The sequence below is a fragment of the Alexandromys fortis genome, unplaced genomic scaffold, assembly GCF_014885135.2.
Source record: "Alexandromys fortis isolate MF-2015 unplaced genomic scaffold, M_Fortis_MF-2015_v1.1 scaffold_23, whole genome shotgun sequence".
NCBI lineage: Eukaryota > Metazoa > Chordata > Mammalia > Rodentia > Cricetidae > Alexandromys > Alexandromys fortis.
In genome coordinates, this window is record NW_026067907.1 from 656,658 (window position 1) to 669,308 (window position 12,651).

Consider the following 12,651-nt stretch of genomic DNA (forward strand, 5'->3'; position numbering starts at 1 on the left):
GCCGCTCTCTGAGATTATGGGGACTAATTACACCACGTGTGTAAAGAACATCTTTTCTATATGGATCTGCATTGTAAAATGTTTTGAAGGCAAGATCTCTTTTTGTCCTGGTGAGTTCTCTTCTCCCAAACCTAGTTTGTTCCTCTACTTTTTAAGAAAGAAACGTATTCTACATTATTCTTTGTTATATTCAGGATCTCAGTTGGGAGGGACAAGGCATAACAAAAGGAAAGAGTTGAGCCTAAAGCCTACATCCTTTTTTTAAAAAATCTTTTGTTTTCCCTGTGTGCATATGTATATGCCATATATATGCAGTGCTTCTGACCAACAGAAGAGGAAGTCATATCTGGAACTGGGCTCACAGGTGGTTGAGCTGCCATGTGGGTACCTGGGTCCTCTGCAAGAGCAATAACTGCTCTTAACTGGGGCATGGGTGTGTGCGGATGTGGGTGTGCGCAAGTATGCACACATGCATGGAGGCCACCCGTTGACACATTGGGGATCTTTCTGAACCTACAGTTAGACTGGTTGGCCAGAAAGCCCCTCCCTTCTCTGCTTCCCCGGTACAGGGCGGTACTGCTTTGTATCTGAGAGCTGGGGATCCAGCTCAGGCTCTCATGTGACGTGGCACACTTTATCAGCTGAGCCGGATCCCTAGTCCCTTCTGTTTCTGAGACAAGGTCTTGTCATGTAGCTCTGGCTGGTTTCAAACTTGCCATGAGGGCCAGGCTGGCCTGGAATCTGCCCTGATCCTAGAATGTTAGAGGTGCAGGTGTGTTTCCAGCTGTGTCCTGCGTATGTGTCACTCTGGCAATTGCACACTTCACAGATTGCCTCAGTGCCCCCTCCTCTTTCCCTGGTTCCCTCTCAGTGTCCCTGCTTCCTCTCCCTGGCTCTTCATCAAGTCACTTCAGCAGAACAGTGGGCAAAGGACTGAGCACGGAGTTCAGCCTGGAGAGCAGCCAACACCCTGCTGGGCTACGTGGCCTTGAACAGTGCCCCTGCTCTGTGTTCTAGAGTCTTGAATACAGCATAAAGATGATGATGGTGTCTGTGCTTCACGGGGATGTGGCAGCCTCACCTGACAACCCTACAGGCCACCGAAGTGCTGTATGGCATGTGTCTCAGACCTGTCTATCCTCCTTCAGAATATGTTCAACCGATACCTGAATTCTAAGTTACCTTTCGCACATTCTCCTTTGCATTTCCTTCCTTAGTTCAGTAAGTTCTCAATGCAGACCAACCAGCCTGTTATTTCCTCAGTCAAAAGCTTCAGGGGCTCCTATCCTGGGCCGTCAGGTGGCCATCACGCAGTTTGTCATTCAGGACTTCCTCTCTCCACCAGGGGCCTGCTTCATACTCTTTTCTTGGGCGTGGCCCTCCTTGGCCCATCTCTTTTCTAGGCCAGTCTTCTTCCCGGCTTCAGCCAGCCTCCCACCCTTCCTGAGCTGTCTTCCGAAAAGCCCATTCAGCTAAGCCAGTAAGAACTGAGTGTCTCCCAACAGACCTTGCTGACCAGAGACAAAGGAAGACCAGGCATGGAGTCTTCTCTCTTAACTCTACCACTTTTGAGCTTCGCAACTTTAGACAAACCACTTCCCCAGTTTCCTCATCTATATTGAGAAGCTCTTATCCAGAACACCGAGACCAGTAGTGTTCCAGACTTCATCCCTGAAGTTTGGTGGTTTGGGCAGACAGCGCAATAATGATAGCCAAGTCTAAACACAAAGGTCATTTGCTGTGTTTACATCTCCCGCTCATAGCCTAAAGGATATTTTAGAGTTTATGTTAAATAATTTTGTAAATGAAGCTGTTTTAGGCTGTGGGATTTTTCCACTACCGGTATTATATTAATACTTAAAAGGTTTGGATTTTGGATGTGGAACCTGTAGTAATATCAGCCTCCCCGTGGGGAGACTCCACTGAAATGTGAACACACAAACTCAAAAGCGCGTCCCCTGTGTCCCTTGGAAGGGTAACAGCTGTGTTATGTTGTTTCTGTGCAGTCTTCGTCTCCTAAGATTGTTAAAATCTCCTTGAGCACTCTTGCACGGATCCATTTTTTATTTTAAAGCAAATTATACTATTGTAATGATTTCATCAAAACCTGTTTTAAAAAAAAAAGTCAGCAACATTTCACAATGTTAATAACTGCTAATCATAGTTTTTGGGATATCCGATTTTTCTGTACAACTCTTTTACCATTTATTTGTATGGGGTTTATTTCCTACCCAATTCAGTTATAACCTAAGCATGTTCTACTTTGTTAGCTCTTTCTTGGGATGGTTTATTCATTTTTTTTATTATTATTTTTCATGTTGCTAGAGATTTAACCCACACAGTCTTTGGCATGCAAAACATATGTACATCTCCAAGCTATATCCCCAGCACCTGGGGTGGTCATTTAAATGACTCTAGAATAGTCCTTTGGGGATGAGCTATATGACTTGTTCATGCCACAAGTCTAAAATCAACAATGTTTTCAGCCCGCCAACACAAATAGTTTCAGCATTTTCCTGGGGCATTAGTTTTTCTAGAATTTTTTTTCTACTAGGAAGATCTATTATTAAAATGTCATTTGTTTACAAAATGTGTAGTCAACCTTTCAAAAACATCTCTGAGCTTGTGATACTCTTTAAATTGTTTTCGGGGGACCTTTTAGTAAAAGAAGAACTGGGCAATGGAATGTTTTCAGTGCACTTTCAACCATATGTGTGGTTCTGCTGGAAGAGAAACTCTCAGACCAACTGGCATCCCTACACATCTGCACTCCGCCCCAGCCTCAGGAATCATGGCATATCACCTCTTTGATGGGGACCAGTGCGCAATTGGATTCTCTGTGCGAAGACAGGAAGGATTGGAATGCTCTGTGGTTACAAATCAATTTTAGTGGAAGTGACAACTTCAAAAGTTAGCCCAGAAAAATACAGACTTGCATTACGGTTCGGGGTGCTAAAGGCAAGCAAATTTTATTGCTGAGGACAAGGCACCTGGGCCAGAGGAATTCGGGCTGACATCTGATGCACAGTTTGGTCCTGACTAGCGAGTCGGTTGGAGCATGGAGAGTCTTTGTTGATGAACTGAGAACGTTTACTGGTAGAGTTTTCTGGCTTTGAGACCAAGTATAACCCAGGTGAGTAGAGCTTAAGATACTGGACTGTTCCAGAACCACATCACCGAGGCAGGAAGGAAAACATATCTCCAGGCATGTATTATCCCCCAAGGACCAGGAAACTAGACTTTGTTATGTTGGGTATCCCAAAGCCCCTGCCTCTTAGAGAATCCAACTCCCCAGAACCTTAGAGACTTGCACACAAGTCTATCTCCCCATCACCGGCCAAGGGCCCAGTAGCCCTACTCATTGTCAGTCTCTAGATACCATGTCTCCGCTTCCCAATCCTAGCCCAGTGGCATTATGGGAAAAGGATGCCGTGTCTTCTATCGAACAATGGCCTGCCCTGGTATGGCACCAGTGCCTGTCCTTCAGCTCTTGCGCTGGTATTGGTTACTTGAAGGATCAGGAATGCTCCGGGCATTCCTGTGGTCACAGTCAACACTATAGCTCTATAGAAACTACTGAGATTAAGGGAAGACATAAGACAGTCAATCCCCTAAGCCACTGTCTTCCTTCCATGCCTGCACTCTGGTGCTCTCTGTGCATCTTCTCTTAGGAAACGCCAGGAGTCACAGACTGGCACCTGGTGCGCCTTCGTGTTCCTGCCTAGCCAGCACAGGGCTGGGTACAGAAAAAGCCCTCAGAACCTGCTCCAGGAAGGAAGGCATGAGCATGTAGCGGATGACCCCTTTAGCTCTATCCTGTAGATGCCAGCTGTGTGTTCCTGTCACTTTCTTAGGGCTTTAGCCACATCTGTGTCTTGTGGGTTGGAATTGAATCACACGTCTTCTCTCACGTGTCACACGTCTGTCACTGGTACTGAGTTCCCAGAGCTTTTTCACTGGGTGTATCTCGGTAGGTCACAGTGCTCTACTGGGGCATCATGGAAGGCACAGTGTCCTTGGAATGGTGATGCTTGTCTTCCCTTTGTCAATATAAAATTTGAATGGTCTGTTGTTGACTTTAAATACATTTGCTGGGGAGGTGACCTTAGTCTGTGTCCAAGAGTGTTTATATACCACCCAGAAAGAAAGAAAAAAAGGAGATGTTTTTGTTGCATGTGACTGTGTGTGTACCCAGCATCTTGGGAGTAAAAGCGACAGTGGGACTTCTGGTGACACTGTGGAGATGCAGCCCTTGAACCTTGCAGGTGTTCTGCTTCTGGCTTAAAAATTAATAGCGGAAGCTTGTATATATTTGTCTGAGTGTGTTTGGAGTATGTGTGCACATATGTGGGTGGGTGGGTGGGTGTGTGGGCATGTGGGGGGGGGTTGTGAGAGAGAGAGAGAGAGAAAAACAGACATGGCAGCAGCAGCTGGGGTGAGGGCCCGAGAAGGATTTGTATGTCATTAGGAAAATGAACAGTCTTCATCCTATAGATGCTCCCAGTTCCCAAATATATCATCTCTGTTTTCATTGGTGGCATATTATACACTTTAGTAAGTTGGATCTCAGTTGTTGCTGTGAACAGCCCTGCTGTTTTAAATCACAAAGATGAGAAAAGTGTCTATTCTGCCTTTCTTGGCATTATAAATTTAGCTTCTCTAAGCCAGATAGTTTTCACAGACTTTCTCAACTCGTGCAATTCACACAAGCAAGAGTTGTGTCTGATCTAACCACAGCCCGTCTCCTCCCGTGTGCTGTATTTCCTTTGGCTTTTCTTTTTAGCATGGTAAAATATGTGTGGCCAATGGTTTCCCTCTTGACCATCCGTGACTGTGAGCTGCTAGCACTGACTGCATCCGCAGTGATTCCTCCATCACCATTGCCTGTACCCAAAGCTCACCACCATCCCCTCCAAAAGCCCTCGACCAGTGTGGTTCTCAACCTTCCCAATACTGCTACCCCTTAATATAACTCATGTTGTGGTGACCACCAACCATAAAATTATTTTCATTGCTACTTCATAACTGTATTTTTTTTACTGTTTACTATGAATCAAAATATAAATATCTGTTATGCATATGTCTGATATGCAACTCCAAAAGGAGTCTCCTACCCACAAGTTGAAAACCACTGCCCTAGACCCAGGAGTCAGTAACATCCCCGCTGCTGGTGACCCCAGCGCATCTGTTTTCTGTGTCTGTGGATTTGCCTATTTTTGAGCCCTCATGGAGGGAGAACCATACAGCATTTGCCCTTCTTTGTCTGCACAGTATTTTAGGACATTTGTGGGGTACATATCAGAATGCTCATTTTATGCTATGCAATATATCATCAGTCAGTCCATCTATCTCTTGGTGGAAACTTTGGTTGCTCCTACTCTCTGGCCACTGTGCATGGAGCCGCTATGGACGTGAGCGCATACACGTCTGTTCAGGTCTCTATGTCTAGGCTTTTGAATAACACATAGGAGTAGAAATCCTGGACCATTTGACTCTTACATGTATGCGAAACAAAACTGACTTATCACTTAGATGTCATTGGAAAATACACTTTCAGAACTACTGGTCCTTGCTGCCTAATCAAAAACACCCAGCCTGGCCCACCATCACCTGATACACTGTCTAGAAGACACTTCCCACTAGACCGTGTCTTTCTCACTCATTCAATTCTTCAAACGAAGCCAGACCTTGACTGTTGTTTTCTGCTCCTTCCTCAGCATCTCCCAGCATGGCCAGTCCATATTTGTTTATAGAATAACCTACCTGTTCTCTTTCAGTATTGGATACCAATGACCGATTCCTGAGAAAAATAACTATCGGGCAGGGAAGCACAGAGAAAGGATATTCCCGGCAGGTAGGTGGCGCCATCTTCCCGGAAGTGTCTCTCCTTCCTCGGCTTGATTTCCACTCTTTGCTTTTTGCTTCTGTTCCCCCGGCAGCAGTGCTGGTGGCTCTCCCACTGTCTCGGGTGGGTTCCCACTGTCTCTACTGATCTAGTAGTTGACAGTTTCAGGATTTCTCTGGAAATGAGAGCATCGGGAGGCAGGAAGTCTCCAGCATCCTCTTCTAAGCGCTTTTGGCTATGTTTCTGGGGAGACTCATTTGGGAATAGTTCCATAATACAACAGATATATAACAATGGAAAAGTGAAAGTCTCAGATACATTACTTGAGTTTCATAAACCAAAGAGCAAACACCTACTTATGTTTAATAGCATGGAGAATTTTTCAAAGGATAATAGCTTATTACTCAAAAGCAGACAATGTGGGAGGGGGGATTATGCCTTCCATTTAATGGGTCTCTGATGTGGGATAGTGGAACTTAGGAAATATAAATTCATTCCATAGTTTTTTAGCCAGGCACAACAGCCTTCAAATTTTTTTTATAGTAAACTTTCTTTGGAAAGTTTTTTTTTAATTTATGAGCTTTACATTAAATTTTTATTAGTGGAAAAAGTTACTTTTATGATAATAGCGATTTCTCATACCAAATGGATTTCGGTAACTTTTGGTAGATTTTGAATTAAAAAGTGAAGGTGGGGAGATGGCTGGGTGAGTGAAACCCTCGCTGCATAAGCATGCAGACTGGAGTTCAGGGTCACCCCTCATTCATGCTGGGTGGCCATGGTGACCTGCTGTGACTCAAGCATGTAGGGGACAAAGATGAGCCACTTGGAGCTGCCTCACTGTATGAGATGGAATGTGAGCAAGGAAGACACCTTGTTAACTCACACACATGTGCCCATGCATAACACACACACATACACACACACATTCATGGAAAGAAAGGGAAGGAAGGTAGGAGAGAGAAAGGAAATGAAGGAAAGAAGGAAAGAAAGAAAAAAGAAACAAAGAGGGGAAGGAAGGAAGGAAGGAAGGAAGGAAGGAAGGAAGGAAGGAAGGAACTAGAGGTTGGATCAAGAAGCTTGGTGAAGACTATGTACCTCCCTTCTTGCCCCAAACTCTGGAACTTTCACACACAGATTTCACGTGATCAACATTATCTGTGCGAGAAAACCACAATCCCTCCTCAAAAATTTGCAGAAAGAATTTAGTTAATGGAGAGAATAACCTAGAATATAGAGAAGGGACCTCTAATTCAGAGGTGCAAGGCATCCTAGCTCTTAGACCAGGAGAAACCAGCCACTTTAGGGTTAGTATTTGGGGATGATCCCTAGACGCTGGTGGGTGGGGACCTAACTGTTGTCCTTACGCCCCTGGTCACAGCATCTACACGTGCATCTGAGTGGGATTCTGAGGTGAGGGACCGGGTCACTGCCCAGCCCACAGGGAACCATTCATGTTGCAGTCACGGGTTGGCACATGCTGCTTGCCTGGCAGGTGCCAGTAGAGTATGCATTTAGAGAAAACCAACAAGCTGGGACCCTTTTCTAAGAGAACATAGACTTTTTGGCATTGGTGTGTTAAACGTGTAAAGGGTAGCAATGGGCCTGGGAATGGCTTTATGGCAAAAGCCAACAGCGGCTTGCCCTCCTTCGGGATATTGTTACAAAGCTAGACATGTTTGATGTTGTGTCCTCAGACAGGTGAGAGAGGGCCCAAGCCCTCACATGTAAAGAAATAGACAGCATGAAAACCGACCAGGTCCTGGGAAGAGGAGCTCACATACCCAAGGAAACAATTAGGAGATCGATGGGCGGAGTCTGAGTGGTGTGTGAATTCCCAAAGGGGTGAAGAATCTGCAGTGCCCGGTGAGGGTTCACTGGTGTGGCAAGAATTGTGATAAGATCTTACCATGATGTAAAAATCGAAGGTGATGGAGTAAGTACTGTCGAAGGGGACTTCTAACCAAGGAACTATCTAGAAATGGTCCCCAGAATAAAACAAAAGAAAAAATAGATCCAAGGGTTTAAGAGACAGAAAGGGCATATCTGGAAGTCCTAAATGCCCTAGGTTTGGTCCCCAAAACACTCCCACCCTCAGTTATAAAGGTTCCATCAGGGCACAGTGACACATGACCATAATGCCAGCACTCAGAAGGCTAAGACAGGAGGACTACAAGTTTGAAGCCAGCTTTGGCTACATACAGAGATCCTATCTCAAAAATGACCACGTGGACTAGGGAGATGGCTTAGTTGGTACATAAATGTGACCTGAATTCAGATTTCTTGTACCCATGTAAGGAAAGTCAGGCATGATGACATGTACCTATGATCCCAGCATTGGGGAGGCAGGGACAGAAGAGCCCTTGGGAGTTGCTGTACAGCCATGGAAGACTACTCACAAAGTAAAAGAACTGAGGGAGACACCGATGCTAACCTTTGACCTATACGCGCACACACATGCACATGCATACACATACATGAAGACAAAGGCAAAAGCTAGCCGCATAGAGAGGGGTCAACAGAGCACTGCACATTGGAACAAAGTGGGTAGTCTATTCAAAGAACTAACAGGATAAGAACTTCTCAGATGAGGAAAACAGTGTTTCCATTTTAAAAGACAAATACCGACTGAACAGAAAGGTTGCGGGTAGGGGAAAAAAGCAAAACAAAAGACTTCTCCCCAGAAACATCAGGCTGAAATTTCAGAACAGGAAGGAATAAAGAAGAAATTCCTCTGTGCTGCCAAAGAGAAAGAGTCCTGATTACTCACGGAGGAATAAAAATTCTCATCAACAACACCAAATGCCAGGTGGCCTTGGGGAAATTCATTCATTCAGAGTTCTGAAGGAGAATGATGAGGGGAGGCTTCGCAGAGAGAGCAAAACAACAGAGCTAGCGGGAAACACATTAGAGTGAAGGAGAACTTGAGAGAATAGGAGACAGCCTCCTGGAACAAGGCAGCCATTAGCAGAAGTCGCTGTAGGGAGGGGCTGTTGCTGACAACAGGCAGAGACAGTGAAGGAAGCAACAGGCCAGTTTTGATCCACTTGAAAACATCTAAATCCATCTAAAACAGTGGCTCACTCAGAAAATTTAAGACAAGTGGTTATCTGGGACACAGAACACGGATTATTGTATCTAACAAGGACGTTTGACAATTAATACTCAGATATGGCTCATCCCCTGGCCACCTTAATAACGCAGTGGTGTCCCATCTCCTCTCTCCTGCCGAAGCCTACCTCTGAATCCCTTCCTGTTGTTCTGATTTGCATGCCCTCCCGAAAGCAGTGTCTGTTGTCTCCTGTACTCACCCTTGTACTCTCTCATAGTCAGTGGTTGGTGTCCGTAGGTATCTATTGGACAAATAAATAGAACAAAGAAATGACATTTGACAGATACAAAGATCAAATGCCACTATGAAATGGTGTCTATGGCCTTATAGATGAAGACAGTAAGTCTGACTCCATGTGGCGGTGCAGGCCTGTAATCCTAGGACTTAGGACGCAGAAGCGGGAGGATCCCTGTAGGTTCGAGGATAGCTTAGTACACATAGTAGTAGTTTAAATTACTTGGCAGGTTGCTTATATTTCGTATCGCTTTAGGCAGTTTTTACATAATAAAGGGTTATATTAGAGGGTTGATTGCTTGTTTAAATCTTCATACTCTAGATCGTCAGCCTGCGTTAATAAAGGTAAAACTGCACGTCACTGGTTTGAATGGCTGTGTAAGTTCATAGAGATACATCAACCAGCTCACCAATTTCTGTTAAAGGACACCTGGGCTATTTATTATGATTGACTCTCCTAAATAGGACATAGTAAGCATGTTTGTGCCGAGGCGTATACTTGTCTGGTATTATGTTGGGGGTAGGTTTCCAGGGATGCACTTGTAGAGTCAGTGTGTTGTATGATGCTTAGATTTCTGCATTGCTTTCCAGGAAAGGTAAATCCACTCACTGACTTAGCAGCATTGTACACTGTCCTTTTGTTTAAATCTCTGCCAATCTGAGGGATGTGGTACACTGTCCTTTTGTTTATATCTGTGGTAATCCATTTATGTGATTTTGGAGTGTTTTATTTGCCAAGCAATGTGAACGTTCCTCTCTCAAACACATTGGTTAGTAAAATGAGGAACAATGATCCTTAAATAGCCTCAGTTATGTAAATGACCCTAAGATTGACTCAGTTTGCATTGATATGTACATACATGCATTCACATATGGTCTTGCTATTTAGTGAAAACTGATATGGAACTTATTAGGTAGCCCAGGGTGGCCCTGAAACCATGATCCTCCTGCCTCATCCTCCCAGATGATGGAGTTAGAAGCCTCCACCATGATGCAGCCTCGGAGTTTTAGAACTGAAACAATTGCAAGTGAAGTGCTTGTATACACATGAAAAATTTTACAAGTTGCTTGTTATATAGATCATATTGCAAAAGCATTGCCAGGCTCATGTTATGCACAGAAAATAGTAACATTTTGGTCATTTTTGCACACACTTGTGCTTAAAAGTTAGGAATCATTCAATGAAAAATCACGTACGTTTTAGAGTGAGTTGTATTGAGGATATAGCTTTCCGGCAGTATTTTTTCAGTAGATCAATGGCTAATACAATCTCAACCAGGAAGGAGCCAGCAAGCTCCTTCCTGCCTTCAGTTCCTCATCTGTCAGTGATGAAAGTGGGTAATAAAATACCTCATAAGGTGATCCCACCAGGGCAGAACCATATTCTCTCTCTCTCTCTCTCTCTCTCTCTCTCTCTCTCTCTCTCTCTCTCTCTCTCTCTCTCTTTCTCTCTCTCTCTGTGAGCTTGAACCTGTCTGACTCACACTCCCCATGGGATCCAGAGAATTATGCTGGAGCTTAACGAAGTGGCTCTGTGCAGATATTTCCCCAGCGGCTGGACTGTGTGCAGGAGGAAGCACACCCTCCTTGTCTCCTCCTTTGTTCCCACTGGACTCTGTACAACGTGCTCTTGGAGCCAAAAGAGGGAAGGAGGAAGTCCTGGGAATTTTTTTTTAAGAAAGTTGATGCTCTCTGGCTGTCATTGCTGGGAGCCTTAGGGTAGGATGGAGCCATACCGTCAGAACCAGATACAAATTGGTTCCAGGTCATTCTTAAGCTGCTGGGCGAAACTGTGCTGAGAGGAAACTCAACAAGAAGTGGGTCTTGTGGACAGGAAGCTGGCAGGATGCTCTTATTCCAGTGTTTCTTCTTCCCTGTACACAAGGAGTTGTAATTAAGTATTAATGGACCTGTGGCTCAGGGCTAGCATGCTCGCCTAGCGTACTACCATCCTGGGTTTAATTCCCACCTCAACGAAAAGAAGAGAGAGGAGATCAGCAGGGTGGAGGGGATTATAATGTGACCTCCTTCCCAGACCGATTGCTATGAACAGAGGTAGCCAGTAGTTCACCGACTAGTTCATTCAGTATGCACTAAACACCTACTGGGTATCACAGGCCATTGTCCCTGCTGGTATCCGGGAGTCTTCCTCTATGGTCCCTGCCTTTGTGGCCAGACATTTTAGTGATAAAGATGCTCAGGAGACAGATAACAATCCTAATACTTCGGAAGGGGACCAAACCCAAGGCTTCGTACATCCTAAACAAGAACTCCACCATTGAGCTACACCAGTGTTCTATGTTAGTACTTAATGTTAGCCTGAAGCAGGCTGAAGCATGCAAGCTGCATGGTACAGTGAGCAGCAGGTTTCACAGGCCTCACCCAGTTGACTGCTATTCAACAGAGCACAGTAGACAATGTGGACAACCTAGGGAGGCCATCTTTGATGGTAGGAGCACAAGACCTTACGTGCTGTGCACTCCAGATAAAACACAGTCAGTGTGAACCTTCCCACAGGGGATAGCCCCCAGCTGTGACTGCTAAGACCTTGTGAAAAGTGCCCCTCCCGTGGCTCCTCAACTGACCACAGCATCTGCTTTGCTCTCTCAGGCACAGTTTGACATTGCAGTGGCCAGCGAGATCATGGCGGTGCTGGCCTTGACGGATAGCCTCGCCGACATGAAGGAGCGGCTAGGGAGGATGGTGGTGGCCAGTGACAAAGATGGGCAGCCCGTGACAGCTGAGGACTTGGTGAGTGCCGCTTGGAGGCCCTGGGGAGCTTGGAGTCCATTTGAAGAACAGAGATCTCCTTCTTATACTGGTGCACAGTTGGGGTTCTGAAGAGTTCTGCATGCCCCACTGTCTCCTACACAAACCTTGCTACTTCCTTTGTGTTAATAACAGGTCTATACCTGGCTGTGACCAGAACACATGCAGTGTGTTTTATAGCCATTTCACCATCCTTGTCTGTCTTGATCCCCACTTGCTTTGGCCAGGCTGGGCTGGTAGGGTTGGCCATGCTGGGCTGGTAGGGTTGGCCAGGCGGGGGTGAACAAGACATGGGCAGAACCAACAATCCCAGGTGCCTGGTCAGCTTGGGGGATGCACACCTAGAAGCAGAATCGGGGACAGGGGACAAATCAGCATGGCCCTAGGAGTCCTCTTGCTAATTTATGCATCTTTTTCTCTCGTAGGGGGTGACAGGTGCTTTGACAGTTTTGATGAAAGATGCCATCAAACCAAATCTGATGCAGACCCTGGAAGTAAGTAGTCTCCTTTTTTTTCTGTATTGATTTTTTTTTCATGTGTATGTGTGCATGTTGAGTGGGGATGCCACACGCATATACATGCATGTGTGTGCAGGTCAGAGGTCAACCTTTGGTATTATCTCCTCAGGTGCTATCAACTTTAGTTTTTGAGAACAGGGTCTTTCACTAGCCTAGAACTTGCCAACAAGGCT

General features: G+C 45.3%; 1 protein-coding gene across 1 annotated transcript in view; it reads left to right on the plus strand.

The window, feature by feature from the left end:
• Mthfd1l (methylenetetrahydrofolate dehydrogenase (NADP+ dependent) 1 like) overlaps window positions 1-12,651 on the plus strand; it is a 177,062-nt gene that overhangs the window by 64,170 nt on the left and 100,241 nt on the right. Inside the window, exons 17-19 of the mRNA XM_050135766.1 lie at window positions 5,778-5,854; window positions 11,802-11,942; window positions 12,386-12,454. Coding sequence (XP_049991723.1) covers window positions 5,778-5,854; window positions 11,802-11,942; window positions 12,386-12,454 — 287 coding nt within the window. The remainder of the gene's footprint in view (window positions 1-5,777; window positions 5,855-11,801; window positions 11,943-12,385; window positions 12,455-12,651) is intronic.